The 18,486-nt window shown below is 43.9% G+C and overlaps 1 protein-coding gene across 1 annotated transcript in view; it reads right to left on the bottom strand.

Annotated features, from left to right (window-relative positions):
- Positions 1–18,486, bottom strand: part of SLC2A12 (solute carrier family 2 (facilitated glucose transporter), member 12) — a 32,039-nt gene that overhangs the window by 402 nt on the left and 13,151 nt on the right. The window contains exons 3-4 of the mRNA XM_010574667.1: positions 3,920–4,042; positions 1,586–1,718 (exon numbers count right to left, since the gene is read on the bottom strand). Coding sequence (XP_010572969.1) covers positions 1,586–1,718; positions 3,920–4,042 — 256 coding nt within the window. The remainder of the gene's footprint in view (positions 1–1,585; positions 1,719–3,919; positions 4,043–18,486) is intronic.

Raw genomic sequence — 18,486 nt, 5'->3', positions numbered from 1 at the left:
CCCCGGCCCCGGCTGGATTTACGTGTGTCTTTAAAGAGAAGGGAGGGGAGGCCGCGGGGGGACGACCAGAAACGCCAGTTTCTCAGTCTGGGAGGCAGTGACCGCTGCGACGGAGGGCCCGGCGGCTCCGGCAGCGCCATTAGCTCCGGGCTCTCTGCACTGGCATAATTGCTCTTAATTAGCCCGTAAACAACCTCCTCCAAGCCTGGCTGAGGTGCAGCGTACCCTTTAGGAAAAAAAAAATATCCTCTGGTAATCTAAAAACCCCAAATACAGGATGACCCATCGCACTAGGCTGTTCACACGTTAATTACTTCTGCTGTCGAACAGTATGTGTCTTATTTTCAGTTTGAATATTTCTACCCGTGCCTTCAAGCCTTTTTCTCCGGGTGTCACTGGTCTTGCCTGCTGGCAGGCTGTCGGCAGGAGGGAGGGAAGGAGCCTCCGTTTCCCCACCAAGCCTGGGTGTGTGGAGGGACCGGGGATGCTCCCCTAGCAGCGTGCCGCCAGCTGTGGTGAGGCCTGACTCTCACCCCAAGCCATCAGCCCTGCAAAAATTTGGTCTACTGAATCGTTTTCCCTGTCATTTCTTTATCCTCTTATTCATTATGCTGATAACTTCTGAAATGAGTCCAAAAAAGCAAGTAGCTGCTGTAGGAGCAGCTCTTTGCACAGACCAGGAGGGTGCTGCATTTTAAACACCAGGGCTGCTTAGGGTGTGGGGGTTTTTTTGTTTGCTTTTTTTTTTTTTAATGGCCAAAACCAACTGAAAAGACTGGGTCCAGCAGCAAATTGACAATAAAAATAGCCAGTTAATTTATGGTCAATGACACCTGCATTTGGAGATTGTAAGTGAACAGCATTTGTATCAGCAGACCGTTTAATTCTGTTCTCCAAATTGCTGTGCTACTTTTGTTGAACGTATGTAATTCCAAGGGCCACCCTACTTCTGAGGGTTGAGAAAAGACAAGTAGACTCCAAAGACACAAAACCAGTCAGAATGGGTCGTATTAAAGGAGCCGGCATTCATGTCACCAACACTCTCTCCCTCTCATTGCTCTTCTACTCTTTTTATCTGGTGAGGTGAGGACACAAAATTCATGCTAGAAGAACCTTTTTTGGGTATCAGCTCATAGAGCCTACAGAGCCACAGGACTCAGTAAATGCACCAAAAATGCCCATCTAGAAGAGCTATCAAAACTCACATAGAGCCTTGAAGTATTTGCGATAGAGCCTCTCTCCTTCCCTTTTTCTGCATGCAAACCAAGACACACAGCCCTAAATATGAGAACACAGTTACCCTCCTCTCCAGGAATGCCAGTCAGCAAAAGTGCAGAGGAGCCAGGTCTGGCTGCAGGTGTTTCTCACAGTGGTGCTGGAAACCACCACCCCTTTAGGGCCAGTCTTTCAGCACCAACAAAATGTTTGCTTGGTCACTCAGATGAACATGTACAAAGCTCAAGCCTTGAGAGAATCTGATTTTTCCAGAAAAAAAACAGCGTAGTTTCCTTTCTTTTAGCATATGGCACTGAAAGGCTTTGTCCCTCGGGCACCTGGGGGATGCGGTCACAGACTTGGTACTTACTGTTTAGCTAGTTCCATGGATATTTGCTCCAAAGAGCATCCTTTTGTCTCTGGTATAAACACAATAACAAAAGCCAGGGATGCTAGGCTCATTATTGTGTAAATGAAGCACACCCAGGACAAGCCAATGAGCTCTACAAAGAAAGAAAACATGGTGTTTTTTAAATTTTCAAATAGTATAATTTTTTTCTGTTGCCATTATTTTAATAGGATACAGCCCCTAATGCACAGGAAAGTTAGAAAGAAGCTAGGCCGTTATTCTTGGCTCACTTATTTGTGCCTGGCCATAATTTGAAAAAGAAGAGTGGTTTCACTTTTTCTAATACTCCTTATGAAAGAAAACTGATGAGCACATATTGACCCATTTAGCATGAACCTATTGATTTATTTTGCTTGTGGTCACTCTAGATGAAACAGTAAGTAGCCATTGTTACTGGTTTGTGCAAAGGCACCGGGGGTCACAAGCACCTCAAATTTCCACCTGTGTCTGGTTTTGTTGCACATTCTTTCATGGAGCAAAACCAAGCGTTTTTCACACTGTTGCAGTTGTCTCCAGCTAATCTTCCCTGCCTGTCAGTTCCCAGCACTTCCACTGCAAGTCCTGCACCAGAAAGGGATCCAAGAGCGAACTCCTAATGGGGCCAGCCGAGAACTAGTGGTTTTCTGAGCCTACAGTCCAGGGGCAGGTAGGTCCTCAGGCTGAGGGATGCACTCTACAGCCCCTGGGAAGTAAAGCATATACAAACCCAACAGGCTGCTGCAGGCCCCTTAAGCCCTTTTCCCTGCTAAAACTAAGCTGGACAGTTGAGACATTTGTCAGTTGTGTCGTGAGCTAAAAATTGCAGCTGAAGCTGCTACTCCAGCCAGTATCTTCTGCATCAGACACCTCAGTGTAGGTGCTGCTGGCCACCGTGCCCTCCACCTGTATTCATCTGAAGACAGAATTTCCAATTCTGCCTTTCTGCTGTAGACTAGGAACGCATATTTGCCTGTAGTTACAGTTTCATAAATCCAGATTAGACCCAGCTAAGCCAATAGAGTTACTGCAGCTTTAAACTCATTGAAACTGAGACCAGACTAATGGCTATGTGTGCATTAACAAGTAATGGGAGGGGTTCTTCAGGTGAAACAGTTGATGCTGGGGACCTGAGGTCTGCACTATCTGGTTTGGGGAACATTTCCTTAGGAAGAGCTTTAGTCTGGTCCAAGGACTGAGCAAGTGTTGGCAGCTGGAGTGCATTCACTGAATTTTCTGGTTTGGTTTTGTCCAAAAGCTTGTGTAGTTCCAGAGGGCAGTTCTATGATGCAAACCAAAGTGCAGGGAGTGGGGACAACTGGATGATTTGCTTCTGAAGAGGACCCTTGATCTCACTGAAGTGCTAGTGTGGACAAAATGAGTTTGACCTGGCATATTTTTCCTAGTTTTAATCAGGATAGTACTCAGGGGTTTTTCTCTCTCTCTCTCTCTCCTTTTTTTTTTTTAAGAAAAGAGAACACCAATGTAAAACCTATTTTAGTCTCAGATCACAGTCATTTTTTAATCCGTCTCAAAATGCTTCTAACAGTATGAAAACCACTTCGACTTTTTGTGGGTTGATTGCTTGCCTCCAGTGGAGAGTAATGTAGAGTTGAACAAAACCTGGAATTTCTGTTCCCTTATATATTTTTATTTTCAGCACATATTTTCCTCAGAATAAGACTGAAAACTAAAATTTGCAAAACTTCTTATGAAATAAAATTAGAAAAAAATATTTGCCAATCAATGAATTTCAACATCAGCATTTAACTTTTTCCCTTGTTGATCATCACATTATAAGTTACTGTATGGTAGTCTACTTTCTCGCATTAAAACATGAAACATTTTTACCTTACAAAGATACCTTTTTCTAAAGGAAATTTTCTCAAAGCCAGGACCTTCCTGTGAAAAGGAATGATTTCAATGGGATTGTCTTTAAAAATGTTTGATCAGAAAAGCTGCGGTCTGATCTAGAGCAGAACTTCCATTGACTTCAGAAGATGCAGGACTAAATCCTAACTATTATGTGTTTTCAACCTACTAAGGCAATGGTGTTTTTAAGAGCTGGGGTTCAGAGCCTATGGAGTTGATGTGCAAGGCGCTCTGATAGCCAGCATCATGAGGCTGTAATTACTAGCGCAAACTTAGAAAGATGTGGTGGAAACAGTGAAGTTACACTAACAAACAGCACCTAAATGGAGATCTGAATTTGGCTCCTGGGGCATCATGGCTGCAATTTTAGCAATGTTGTTTGTATAGGAAAGATTAATTTTGCCCACTAGGAGAATATAAGCTTGGAAGGACACAGAGAAATCTTACCAGTTACAGTCAAAAATGTCAAGGAGATGAGGAGATTTATACCCCAGTTCATGCTAGATGTCAAAGCCATGGCCCGTCCTCTGATCCCTCCAGGGAAAATTTCACTCAGAACCAGCCAAGACACTGAAATAGAAGGAAAAAAAAAAAAAAAGGATGTTGTCTTCGAAAGGGTGGCTTTCCTTGCTGTAAATTTAGGTAGTTCATGAATTCAGGTGAGGCCACCTGAAAGAATAAGGCGATATTCAGGGACGTTAGGTTTGGGGGGGCCCAAGCCCTGGAGGACCACCCATGCTCTGCCAGCAGTGTGTGCAGCAGTCAGCATCACCCTGGGGCACCATCCCTGCCCAAGTGAGCGGTGGGTGGCACCGAGGACAGGCAGCACCAGCACGCATGGAACCGGGGAAATCAGCTCTGGCTGCACATCTTTGTATGAAAGGGAGCTCTGACTAAGTAACTCTCAAGTGACATAACACTAATGGAAGTGGGGCAGCAACCCAAAGTAATCTTCAGCATCAGAGCAGCACTGTGCATTTATGCCACCTTATAAATCAACCTGCCACACTGAAGCAGGTTTGCTATCCCAGATCTCCACTCATATAAATGAGATTGGTGAGGTATAAATGGAGAGGGCCTGATTTTTTCTCTTTCATATCACACCACACCACAGGTGATCTAAATGCTGGTGTTGCTAGCCCACAAAAACAAATTCAGACATGAAGAGCTAGCTGTGTAACCACCTTTATAGTAAGAGAAAAAAGAAAAAAGACACCCCCCCCCCCTACATTTCTGTACCATTCCTGGTTATTAGAAAACAGAAAAAAAAACCCTCCACCCTCCTTTTGTTCATAAGCAGAATGCATTAGCAAGAGGTTGCTGCGTGGAGAGGTTGTGGGTTAGCAGACGACCAGCACAAGAGCAGAGAGGTACACATGGATGAACTGTGTCTTCAGACCCTTGAAAGTGGCATTATAAATTGCTCCTCTGTGATGTTGTTTCTGCAAAACGACAAACGGGAGTTTCCTCAAGACACTCGCACTGGGCAGTCTTAAAGTTACATTTTAAAAAATAGGCTCCTGTACGTGTGAGTTTGTATCATGCTGCAATATCCCTTTGAATGCTTGTAGGATTCCCGTACTGGTAAATGTAGAAAAGAGAAAAGTGCTGTGGAAGGAGACTAGAAAGGACCAACTGAAAGGGGAAAAAAAGCCCTGAGCCTTGAGTCGACAGAGCAGATTCGAGCAAAATCTAGATTTCTTTGTACCACAGATTTGAATTCAATAATGTTTTCTGCAGCAGGCCCAGATTTCTTTTTTTTTTTTTTTTTTTTATTTTTTAAGGAAAAATATAAGCAGCTTCACTCCCACAGTGGGAGTGACCTGGCAGAGTGGCGATTTTATTCCGGAGAATCAAGACCGCACTGCATAGCAGCCTAACACTGTTATGCATAGTCAAGTGGCGCACACAGTCGTAACACAGCCGCCGTGTCTAACAGCAGCCATAGAGAGGCTTTTTTGCTTTTTTTCTGACTTGGATCACAGCAAAGTTTAACACACTCGCTGCTGACAAGACAAACATTGCTCTAAAGAAATGCCCTGGGAATGTTCTGTGGGGTGTCTGCACATGAGGGGGGAGCAAAGAAGAAGAGAACTGGCTTCTCGAGCAGGTGTGTTTCCCTGCCCGGCCAGCTAGCCCTGTGCCTGAGCACAGCCAGGCCCTGGCAATGATGGGGATGTCACGATTGTATTTTGCCCCTCCTCAGCATCAGGGCTGTTGAAACCGGTATCGTTAGTCACAGCCGATACAACATGTCACGACAGGGAGTGCTAGCCGAAATGCAAAGCATCAAGTAAGCAAGATGCAAAGGAGCCCTTCTGGGTGCTGCATGCACAGCCTGTGGAGTTCATCTCCATAGGATGGCCTGGCAGCCAGCCCTGAGCTCGGCTGGAAAAATGATTATACACTGAGACTGGCAAAGGCAATATTCATAGTCACATTAGACAGGATTAAAATAAAGTTTGAAAGAATTCAAACCAGCTTTCTGCCAGGCATAAGCCAACCTCCAGGAATAAACTCTTTCTGTGGGTAGTTTGATCTGTAATTGCTTCTTCTAGAATCTTCTTGTGTTCAAGCAAGTTGCAGTGGCAGCTCAGAGGGGCACTGAGCGAGGAGGATCAAGTCCCACGCACTGACACGGCATCCCCACGAGGCTGGGCGAGCCCTGAGCTAGATAAGCTTCAGCAGCGTTACGGGAACTGGGGGCTGGCTCACACCACAGCTGAAATGTGTGGCACTGGGGCAGCTCCAATAACATGCATTTTCCAAGGACGGACTGGCCCTTTCAGGCTAACTACAATTTGTCTGGAGGTTTGAAACATATTGTTTTCCTGTTAAGAAACCAAAATACTTAAGGATCTGCATCAGCCCCAATAGTGGTTAGCTGCTCTTATATCAACCAGTTATTTAGTTCAGACAGACCCCACCAACACACCACGTCTGTTCTTCATGTCTGCTAATGGTAGCTACTTCCTCTGGCATGGCCCTGACCTCTGCTTAGCTGGCGAGGAGTGGATAGTCTTACTCCCCATGGAGAAAGAGCAGTTGTAGAAATCTGACACTTATTACAGTCTGTTTATTCCTTTCCCCAAGCTGAGGCAGCGATAACGATCGATTCTTTGCTTTTAGCACCTCGCTGGGATTGTTTTTACTATTTGTACATTTGCCAAAAAGCAGCAGCTGCTGTAGGTACGGCGGGGATGTGGCTTTTTCTTGGGGAGCCAGTAACTAGGTTCGGGCTCCCATTCATAATGACTGCTGCTACCTTGTACGCTGTGTGCACACAGTGCTGCAGAAATTTAACCTGCACACTCCCAAAGTCACTGCAAGGTCAACTATGTGCTCTGCCTTCACCAGCCTAAGCAGTGGTGGCATTTTACAGGGGAAATCAGCCTATCCTTGAACAGAGGGTCCAAATACTGTCCCCCTCCCCCCGTCTCCCCGTCCACCCCATTTGCTGTGTAATCTAACGTTATTTCAAAAGGATGCTGTGATAGTAACCACATTGCACACACTCAATAGTTTTCAGTGTCTGCTCCAGCCATGCTTGGCTGGTGTTCGTGGAATGGATGGGAAAAGAGCTGACGCTCTCCAGGTCAGAGGTGGGTAAGAGATGAGGCTAAGGGCTCAGCATGAGTCTCAGTGCTAGATTAATCAGCTGCGGGATTTGTTCATGCAGTGGCTGCAGGTAATAACTTGCCTTTGCTCACCTGCAGTGCATTGTATGATGACAGCAGTTAAGAAAAATTGTACAGTTGAATGTCTTTTATTATGGTACAATCTAGAGAAAAGAACACCCACTGCAAATGCGGAAGAAAATATTGCATTGGATCAGAAAGCTTAACTGTTTCATTAAATATCGCAGAAACTCAGTGCCCTGACATTCCTTGCCCAAGTAGGAGGAGCAGAGGATTCAGGTATACAAACAACCCCTTGACCAGGATGGTGACTTCCACCTCTGAACAAAGTCACAGGAGCTGTAAAGGCAGAAAACAGAATAATAACGGAAGATTTCAGCTGCTCCAATTAAGGCTTAATAAATTGCATAATGGAGCACAGTGCTGGGAGTACATTTTAGATACCACAGATGATGGTTTCTTTTAGCACTTTGTCTGATACTTAATGAGAGTAAAAGCCAATCTTGCTTCAGTGCGGAGCAGGGGTAGTTCAAGATGTAACTGTTACAAAGATGCTCTGTTACATTGGTTATAACATTTCAAATTCAGTATTTTTGTAGAAACGGAAGAACCAAGAGCCTAGCACATTTTGTTTCAAAAGGAGAGCAGTATTAGAATAAGCCTTCTTTCTATAAAGACATTAAAAGGACAATCAGGGTAAATGCTTCAGTGGTGTTATGGAAAATGTTTAAATTACTTGATTACAGGCTTAAAATACACATACAACCAAATACAATAAAAAGAAATAGCTCAGCACAGATAAACAACTGAATGAAGAAAGCTGTTAGATACAGAAATATGCCTTCCATAAAGGCATATGCTGTGTCCAAACAAAGAAAACACAGTATAATTGCTGAAAAGTTACTTGCAATACCATCATCAGGCAGCCAAGTATTTCGAGAGTCTGCTGGCTGAGAGGATGAGAGGCCAGGGACAGAGGAGGTGACACGTGCCAGCATTGAAGAAAACATTCCATGAGGATGGAGGAAGGTGTCACCCTGGTAGACTTCTGTACTGAGCTGCTGGCTGGAGCTAGGATAAAGCTAAGTAATCTCAGATGGAAGAAGGAAAAGAGGGTATGTATAGTGTCTTGAGGAAGAGTTGTCTAGTTGTTGCTGTGGAAAGCTGCGTCTCTGAAAGAGTTAAGGAACATGGGGATGGAAATGAATGAGCCACTGTGCTTTTCAGCTTCAGAGAGCTTTGGTGAACTGTCCTGGGATATAGATCAATAACTGTTTATAATAGGAAACAAAGGACAAGGCCAGTTTTCACAGTGGAAGGAGAGTACTAGATCTGCTCAGTATATTTCCAGATCTCTCAGGAAAGGGAGGTGAATGAAGGTGCAAAACTTACTGATGGTACAAAATTATTCAGGGTAATAAAAATGAAGAAGTATCATAAAGAATTGCAAAAGGATCTCAAAGTATCGAGTACTTTGAAAAGATGACCCATAAAATTCCTTATCCACACATGCAAAGTAACACGTAGGGAGAAAACCAGCCACCGGTACCCACACTGGCACGCCAGCACTGCTCAGGGCAGAAGTGCTGGAGCTGCTGTGGGTAGTTCAGGGACAGCATCAGCTCCTGCAAGGCAGAGGTCGTGGATGCAAACAGAGGCTTGGCAATTATTGGGAAGGGAACACTGAATATGCCACTGAGCATGCCTGTTGTGCCTCTGTATTTGTCACGTTGCATGCAGATTTGGTCAACTCAGAACTAGATGAGCCTCAGAGAAAGGTGTGTAATGGGCTCTGCAAAGAGCAATTAAACAGACGAGGACTCTTCAGCTTAGATAATGTACAGCAGAGGGAAACAGAGCTGAAGTGGAGATGAACAAAGGAGAGGTTTTAATTACATTTTTAAAGGCAGAAACCAGGAGAATCCAAGTGAAATTACCAGGGTCAGCCGTTAGGTGAGGCAGGATGACATGCTTTTTCAGACAATGCATATTTTGACTATGGAACTCAGTTTCACAAGATACTTCAGATGTGAAAAATATTAGTGGGTTAAAATGATTAAATGCCGGGTTAAATGATTAAATGGGTGTTAAAACATTATTTCTCTATATGTGTGGAAAAAGATCCATTGAGAACTATTGTTCACAATAGTAAAAATAAATCCCCAACATTTTTCTTGAAGTTTCCTAAACTACGGATAGGCAGAAGGACATGCTGTGCATGCTGCATGGGCCTTTTCCTATGTATTTTCCCTCAGCGTCTGCTACTGGCTGTTGTTGGAGGCAGGGTAACGGATTGATTGAGTGGCCCTTTTGTTTGAGCCAACATGGCCAACTTAATGAGCTTTGTATTTGGGCCATAAGCAAAGAGATGTCTCAAACCCTTGTGTGATTTCTTCCTTCCTTGCCTTACAGCTATGCAGTAAATAAAGAATAATATACCAAAAATTAACAGACTTACATCAGAGAAGCAGAAAAATCTGAGAATATCTGAGAAATACTGCAAGCTTGAGGTTACTCAACAGTCAAGTGAGGTACATGAATGAAAAATGTCCTTGTTTTGACCTTATTCCTGCCAGGAGGCAGAAGCAAATTTGAAGCTGCTCAGCAGCTCTCATTAATGAAATATTAGGTTCCCTTGGTATTCATTTGCTGTTTAGCATTTTTTCCTTTCCTATACCTGTATTGTGTGAGATCAAGTTCTTTATGGTGAGATTTAGAAAGCAGCCGTCGCAATACTTGAAAGAATTCAAGTTTTTAAGGTATAAACTCTGGAAAGAGATTAAGTGGACTTACAGCTTAGGAGGGAAGTAGGCAGAAGTATGTAAAACTTTGAAAGGGAGGACTGGGTTGTTAGCAACATGAGGTCTAAGGGAAGATAAGGAAGGGGTTATGCCACCTGTAAAGCAGGCAGACCATCTAAGAACATGTTAACAAATGATCAGTGTTGGGGAAGGATGCAAGCAAGCCACTGCAAAGCTGCTATGAGAGGAAGGAAGTCAAAGGACATGGCTAATGACTGGCTTTGCCAGAGCCAGATTTTTTTCCAGCCTTATGAAACCCCACAGGTTTTTCATTTACCTGGTTACAGGCTCTGCTGGGTATTAACACAAGTAGCCAGATGGCCAACTACTTCTCACGAAAGGCCAGCTTCAGCGCCAGTTTGCCTTGATTTCGAAGGGCACATTGCGGGGGATGGCACAAGCCTTCACGGTGCGCGTGGTGATGAGGTGTGTATCTGTGAGGGCAAGCAGCACTGGAGCAGAGCTGGGATTTGGGGCGGGGGGAGGACCTGCTGCTGTAACGCACTGACACTCCTGGCACCGCTCCCAGCATCCACACAACGCAAAGGCTTTTGCAGCAGCTCTGGTGAAGGAGATTTGGGGGGCTGGCAAAAGTGAGGGATGCTTAGACTGGAAAGAAGAGAGGGTGAGAGGGAGCTTGTCCTTTTCCAAAGCAGGTAAAAGAGATATGATGCGCAAAAAGTGGACTGTAATTCTGCCCATGGTTTTATGCAAGAGGACAAAGCAGATGATCATGACTGGCATTAAAAATCAATGACTTTGCTTAATGAGAGCCATTTGTCTCTCTGGCTCTGCCCCATAATATGAGACTGAAGTGGCTGCTCAAAATTAATAACTGGCAAATATGGAGCAAATGAGAGGCTATAGCTTTGGAGAGCATGTAAGCTGCCAGCAGAATGCCAACCTGCCAAGGGTCGAGTCAAACCCTGTGTGTGCACATTAAAAGGAGTGGAATTGCTCTATTGCTGAGAGACAGGGGAGTCAGGAGAAGCCTCATCTAATCTCATGCCTATGGCTGCATCCTGATCTCTGCCGGTGAAGGCAATATGTACCTCATTCTACGGCTTCCGAGACGCTTCTCTCCGAGCAGCTTTATGACTACTGGTTGCAAGATAGCTGATACCATTGATGATCCAAAAGGAGCTGATGTGGTGTGGCAAATGTTAAATTATTTTCTTTTCTTCTGGTACACTACATTTCTGTTCCTAATGGTTAATCCTTTAGGCTGACTCCTTGAAGTAACATATGTTAGGACAAGTGGGATTTAATCCTTTTGTCTCTGAAGCTGTATCAGAGTACATAAAAATTGTTGCCCAGTGTTTGTACTATTTGTATCACTGTCTAACAGACAAGATAAACACTCACATGTGCTTTTTAAGGAACATTGTAGTGGACCACAGAAATCACCCTTCACTCGCACCTCCTCCAGTTTACATTAGAGCAGCAGGAGGGTTTTGGGGGAACAGACTGTGAGACCAATGCATTACCTCCTTCCCCTGTGTTCTGGGTCACTTGAGAAGGAGGGCAGTGAGATGTACTTCACCTCTGATTTTCCCCAGCTGTCCTTCCTCCACTAACCTTCTCACCACTGTGAGCCTGCATTTTAATGCATGGGGTTTTTTACTATTGGAATTTTCATCTCCATGAACTTGAAAAAAAATGCAATGCCTGGTATGGGTTTTCCTGTTTCATTCAAGCTGTTCAATATATTCTTAAATCTGTTTTCAATGATCTTCAATTACCATCCATTTTCAGCTTGAAAGAATAGTCACAAACGAGGAGAACTTTCTTATAGACAGTGATTCCTTTCTGAAGGATTACTGGGCAAGAAGTGATAGATGTATAAGGATCTAGGAATGGTAGAATTGTCTTAGTTAATGTGATTTGTGGCCCATCTTGCCCAGTAACAGTACTCAGCAGCAAATATATCAGTAGGATGCATCATAGCTTTACTGTAGGCAGGTATGTAATAGTCTGTACTTCTTTTCAGGTCCTCTAATAGAAGTTGATTTGAACTGATGTATGCGATGACAATTCTGTTTGCAACTGGATTTCACAGCCATTGTCTCTCTCTCTCATCCTTTATTATGTTGACACTCAAACTGTTCCATCAAGACAGAACAGCGTGCAGGGCAAGTGGAAAGGAAAAAAGAGAGAGAAAAAGAAAAAAATTAAAACAAACTTTCAAGGGAGAATGTGCTTATTGTAATAAATCACATACTGCCATCCAAAAAAAGGCCTTTTAATTAAACTTGAAATGTGTATTCCTGTTTGTAGGTGTTTATTTGTTCAGAATATTGAATCCAGGATAATCCTCTGAGGCATTTGCAGAGGAATGACTGCAGAAGCCAGAGGCTCTAATTCACGAGGAAGTTGTGTGTGAATTCGTTCAGATTATCACGTATTTCACTTCTAAAAAGTATGGTGAGGAGAAATTACCCAGCTGGGTGGGGTAAATGAACCTGTTTTTCCAGTACCCAAGGGCTAATGTTGGTCCTCGAGGGGGTGCACAACAGAAAAGAGGTGTTGGGACACAGCAGTTGGGGGCAATTTAAGACTTTGCTCTTGCAAAATAGAGATTTGTGCGTATGCTTTACAAAACTCCCAGTGGAAGGGATAAGCAACCTTTTACAACAGTGACTTATTTAGTGAGAGGCCTGCAGTGATCCATTTTTTTAAGTCCCTCACTGGTCACTGCTGCTCATGCTGGAGGGAGGCGGCCAGGAGGAGTGTGCGAAGGCCCTGGGTCTCTGTCTGCCACAAAGTCTCTTTTAGTTCTCCTTCTTTCATAAGAGTTTTCTGCACTTAGGGTTGATTTTCAAAAGCAACAGAAGCTGGGTGACCTCCTGCATCCTCTTTCCCTTTGAGGAAATCTTCCTGGCTTTCCTCCCAGACCTCAATGGGACACAGAAACTCAGATGCCATGGGGAGAAACAGTCGCCTGACTTCACGCACTGCCTTACCATCGGGCCATGCTCTCTGCACTTTGGCTGCCAGTCTACACCTTCCTCAGCAGTGCCAGTAAGTTATGTGACTGCACATTTTGACCTTTCTGGCATAATTATTTTCTCATACTTTATAATAAATGTTCTAGTTTGATGATCTTTATGAGTGAAATAAAATACTGTCTTTGCACTTGAAGTCCTACTGACAGTTCTAGTGTTTGCACAAAGCTGGCCCAAGATCAGCTTGCCTCTAAACAATTCCTCCCAGCCCTCTCTCCCAAAGGAAACTGGATTTTATGAAGCTTGACATACGTCCTATAAACTTTTTTATAGATTTCAGTGTCACAATGATCTTCTCTCCCAGAACATGGTCAAGGAAACAAACGTAAAGTCTTTCATTGTCTTTGATATGATTATCAAAGGCCACTATTATTTACTGAATGCTTAAATGCAACACTTGACCTACAAAGTAAGAAGGGCAAATTTGGCTAATGATAGGCAGCCTTGATATTCATATGGAAGCTTGTACGAGATGGTATGCTAGACTCACTTGACAGTGCACTGGCTTTACAGAAGATACTGTCCCTGTGGAACAAAAGAGGATTGTTAGGCCCAATTACTAGTTAGAATCACAGTGATATTCATTCTCCAGATTTTTTTATAAAGTGGGTCTGGAGGTAAAATGCTTCATTTTGACCAGCAGCTACTAACTAACCTGAGTCAAACTTTAAAACTATGCCTAATTTTAAGCACAGGAGCCAATCCTCTTAAGTAGTGCCTTTGTGTCAATAGGTTTATTAACATACAACTATTAGTAGAGAGGTATCTATATAATCCAGAGCACCAAGATCAGAATAGTGACTCAAATCACTGTTTAAGTGGAGCATAGTACACCAAAACACAGGTAGTCCCCTACCTTTTCTAGGTAGTTCTTGGAGGGCCGAATTTTGTACTCAGCAACAGCAGACTCAACCCTCGTCATTGCAGGGACACAGGAATGTTGGCTGGGGCATGGTGTTGTCACTCCCTCTTTTCACAGTACCAAGGGCTCTGTCTTTCAGAAGGCAAAGCCCTTGAAATGATCTGCCAAGACTTTTCCTCATTCACATACTTAGAAGTAAAGTTATGAACAGGAACATAGATGTGAGTGAAAATGATGTCCCCGATTTCAGGTGTGCACCTCAGTACATAGTTTAAATTCAGTTTCAGGGTTGAACAAGGCTATTGTGCTCTTTGCAAAATGGAGTCCTGAAATAATTAAGGAGAAGCTCCCACTGATGTTGCCATGTCTCATTACTGCAAAAAGCATTTTTTTCCTTATTATGACCTTTTCCACACCCAAAAATGCCTCCCAAACTGGTAGGTTCTATCAAGTTAGAGAAGATTAAGTTATTTGGCTCGTGTTTTACAGAACACCTCCTGCAATTTGAAATCCTGTAATTTAGCGTCCAACTATCCAAAATATCTTAAATTGGCTTGCACTTCACTACTACCAATCAGCCTGTAAAAAGGCAAACCAATTCCTGGGTTAGCTGACCTGTTAACAAGGGGCTTCAGGTAAACCTTGTCTGGGGGAAGGAAATAGGGAGAAACGGGCAATTCACAATCCTTGCTTTATTTTTCATTTTGGCATGCCTTGACTTTCTACTGCAGCTTGGTAGTACAGACACAGTGTGAAACAAAGGTCACATGAGGCACCATTCGAATAGCACAGGAATAATGAACTACATAAATACTAGGAGTGTCATATTCAAACCACATGGATGCATGCATTAAAAGATGATTCGGTACAAATGAACAGTACTAGGAATCTTGTCATAAAATAAGGAATCCAAGATCATTTTTTAATTAACTAAAATAGGACTTCCTATACTGATCCTCGGTGAAACATGCACATTTCCAAGGTTTATTATCCTGGTTCAGATCCAACAAAGCATTGAAGTACTTGCTTATTTTTGAGCACTTGATTTAATCCCCACCACTATCTCATTTTTCAGAGTAAACCACAAAACAACATAAAATTGATGCTGCTCATTTATGTGAAATTTAAGGCCAGAACACAGCTGCTCTGCAAAATCTAGAAGCTCAAAAATAAAAGATTGCAAACATTTGTCATGCAAGGCAATGTGGAGCATGAATGCCTGTTAACATCAAATTCATGTGCCCTATAAATTAATACAATAACCACATTTTGTAAAAGCCTGAAATATTGCTCTAATGTCAAAGATATCGATGGAATTCTAGACATCCCTATCCTTCACCAGTGTTTTCCAAGTGAGCGCAAGGCCATCCAGCTCACAGTATTTCAAAACACAGGAACAACCAACTAAATCCATGGAGGGTCAGAATTTCCATAGTAACAGTTCTCTTTCCCACAAGATTTTTCCAGTTTCAGGTAGAGCATTTGGTGGTCAAGATTAAGTCCAAGAGCATTTGGGGGCAGAGAAAAAGCAGTCCTATGCAATCTGGATCATAAGGGTGGCAAAAGATATGACTTCTGTAATCGAGTCCCTGGGCTGTTCAGTGTCGTATGCGAAACCAGCTGTTCGGGTTTTGTTACAGATGCATTTAGTGACTGAGGTGAAAGACACAGAAATGGTTCTGCATTTAACCATGCTAAAGAATCATGCTTTAACTCAGGTAGCCACTTAATCTAAGAATCAAAGGAGCAAACTCAAGGGGAGTGTTCCAGCTCTGGGTTTTGGCTTGCTTAATCCAATAAAATACATAAAGAAAGACTGCCACAGCCCACATAAGATTGCATAAGAAGGACAGTGATGGATTGAAAGAGGGATTTATTTCCTTCCTCACCTCCATGGATTTCACTTTTCTTGTGAACCCTTGAGCTTTCTTCCATCCTCCTTGATCCTTCTTGCCTGATCCTTCTTCCATCTTGCCCACCGCCCCAACATGGGTTTAAAACTGCATTTAATTTACTTCAACAACTCACAATAAGATGTAGACAAAACAAGTGGGTTTTTACATGGGAATAGAATAGAACAGAACAGAACAGAATGGAATAGTTCAGTTGGAAGGGATCTACAATGATCATCTAGTCAACTGCCTGACCACTTCAGGGCTGACCAAAAGTTAAAGCATGTTATATGTGGACTGCTATCACACAGCCTAATTTAGCTTCCTAGGAGGTCACCCTAAACTCCCTCAATAGCCAGTGAGGAAAGGAAGGCTGCACCAAAGGAGAGGTCAGAGAGCAGGGGTCTGACACCCCCCCCCCCTTAGGTGGGGAGAATATATCCCTTTGTAGATTATCTGAGGAATCTGGCTCCCACATCAGTTAAATTTCCAAACATGTTGAAACATCTGTTCCATTTTAGGTATAAATTAGCTCAGTTTTAAAGCATCCATTCAAGCTAATATAAATTTAACTCTGATATACTCAATATGGCAAATCTGCCCACGTTTACACTAGAAACGAATGTCTCTCATCGCAAACTAGTCTTTCATCAGTAAAAATTTGCTCCTAAGATTTGCCCTCACTAGGGGCTTGCCTTCACTGACTTCCCTGCAATGGGTTTTGTTTCTCACAGGCCTGACGACCCACACAGAGAGGTCCCACAGCAGCGAGATGGTGCATTGCAGCAGGGCTTGGTGGAGAGCATAGTCACTGCCCCTTCCTGGGGGGACCCAGGCTAGGGGACACAGCGCTGCAATCCCAGGTCCCTCATGTGGGAGGAATTTCGTCTAGTGTGAAACTAGTAATCCAAGGGCAGCTTGGTGGCCTGCCACCCTTCCCTGTGCTAGGATCATATGGGTGCTCAAACCTGGGGCCCAAGCATCTAGGTTAAAGCTGAATGGAATGCAGAGACAAAAAAGTCTTTAGCAACAGGTAACTCAGAAGGGAAGCCATTTTTCTTTCTGAGCCTTGGCTGTGAGACCAGGTTTCCTGATGAAGAAAGTGACTGTAGTGACCACAATCTGCTGGTTTGTTAACGTGAGTGGATGCAGGTGGGGATTTGTCCATCCCTCTCTTGAGCCTGCCCCAACAGCTTTGAATCTGCCTGCTAACCTCAGCCAGGCAGTTGTATGTGCCTCTGCTCCTGCATACAGAGAGCAAGGAGATGTTGGGGGTCCCCAAATGCAGGAGGAGCTTCAGTCCGAGGTGGCTGTGAGTCAGTGGCTGAGAGTCCATCAGGGAGTCACCCTGGGGGGAACCACTGTCCCCAAAACTGTCCCTCATTTTGTGAGTCCTGTGCTCGCCCTCCCCTAGTAGTACATGGTCCTCAGACATGCTTCGCAGCCACTGCAGGTCTGGACTTCACAGCCCTGGGCACTGGCAAGGTGCTCCCACAGCCAGCCAGTGCGCTGGTTTGTGGGTAACCTGCTCACTTCAGAAGTTAAAAGGAAATACTGCTGTGGACGGAGTGATGAGCATGTAAATTTTTTCCAGTTTTTCCAATCCGGAATATTCACCTGATGGCTGAGGCTAGCAGATGGCAACAGAGGGCATAATATCCCACTCTGAGAAGGCTTCCCATGGGTATTTAATTCCACTATTTAACAATTTTTAATCAATACCAAAGTACTGCCAGTCCTACAAGCACCCACTCACAGGAGCTGTGCTTCAATGGGACTGTAACAGCTATGTGGAAAAGCAGGGTTTGCAGTAAGTTCTAAATCCCTCCTCCAAGACCTTGTTATGCACTTATTTGTCTACCACAAATATGTTAAAAATATTTTTTAGATTTTATATCTATGTGGATGGGTATAAGTACTATGTTTTGTGCCAAGCCCTGAAACCCAGAAGAGATTTCTCCAGCTGCAGACACTGATCTGCCTCTGGTGTGTTGTGGCCACAGTGTGTGCAAAGCAGGCTCTGAGTGCTTGGGGCCAGGGCATCCCTGCAGCTCTGAGAATTCCCCTGGAAGAGGAGCCTGTGATGGCCTCCAAGAAAAAAGCTCTGAGAGTTTGGCCTTTGGCTTTGGAGAGCTGCACAAAGCTGGCAGCTGCTCTAGGACATGCAGTAATAGAACATCTTCAGTCCCAGGTTGGCAGAGACATAAATACCTTTGGACTTTATGCATCTAAATGGTTTTGAGGATGATTCAAGTCAGGAAACTGCACCTCAGTCCCACTTACAGGAGCTTTTGTTGATTTGCATCCGCACGCTCAGCATGAACTGCCATGTGACACCAGCGGAGCTGATGTGATTTGCACCAGCAGATTATCCCAAAGTTCATTGGCCAACTGCCTAACCACCTTTGCAGTTATACAGAAGTGTGTTTAAAGGACTGACAGAGGAGGAAGAGCTTTTTTGTGCAAGGCACCCATGCCACACATGCAGTCCAAAGGCACACATTTGACATGCCCCTCTCAACAAGTGTTCCCACTCCACAGCAAAAAAATCCCTGAGATGTGCGTGGATCCCCTTGAACTGCATTCCCACAGTATGTGTAAAGAGGTACTGCCCCAGTCCTGCTTTGCTCACTCGCCTTTTATTTGCTAGAACAAATTTAGACTAGGAAAACGGATGCTCTGTTGGCTCCAGACTGAGTTTGCATTACTTGCTGCTCAGCCCAGAACTTGTTGGAGCCCCTCTGATTTTTATTCAGTAAAGAGGATTGCCTCTAGACCACGCTGCATCCCTGTATTATTGTCTATGGTGCTACTGC

The sequence above is a fragment of the Haliaeetus leucocephalus genome, unplaced genomic scaffold, assembly GCF_000737465.1.
Source record: "Haliaeetus leucocephalus isolate CR32 unplaced genomic scaffold, Haliaeetus_leucocephalus-4.0 Scaffold450, whole genome shotgun sequence".
Classification (NCBI taxonomy): domain Eukaryota; kingdom Metazoa; phylum Chordata; class Aves; order Accipitriformes; family Accipitridae; genus Haliaeetus; species Haliaeetus leucocephalus.
Note: the sequence above shows the minus strand (reverse complement) of the source record. Positions and strands in the feature narration are given on the sequence as shown.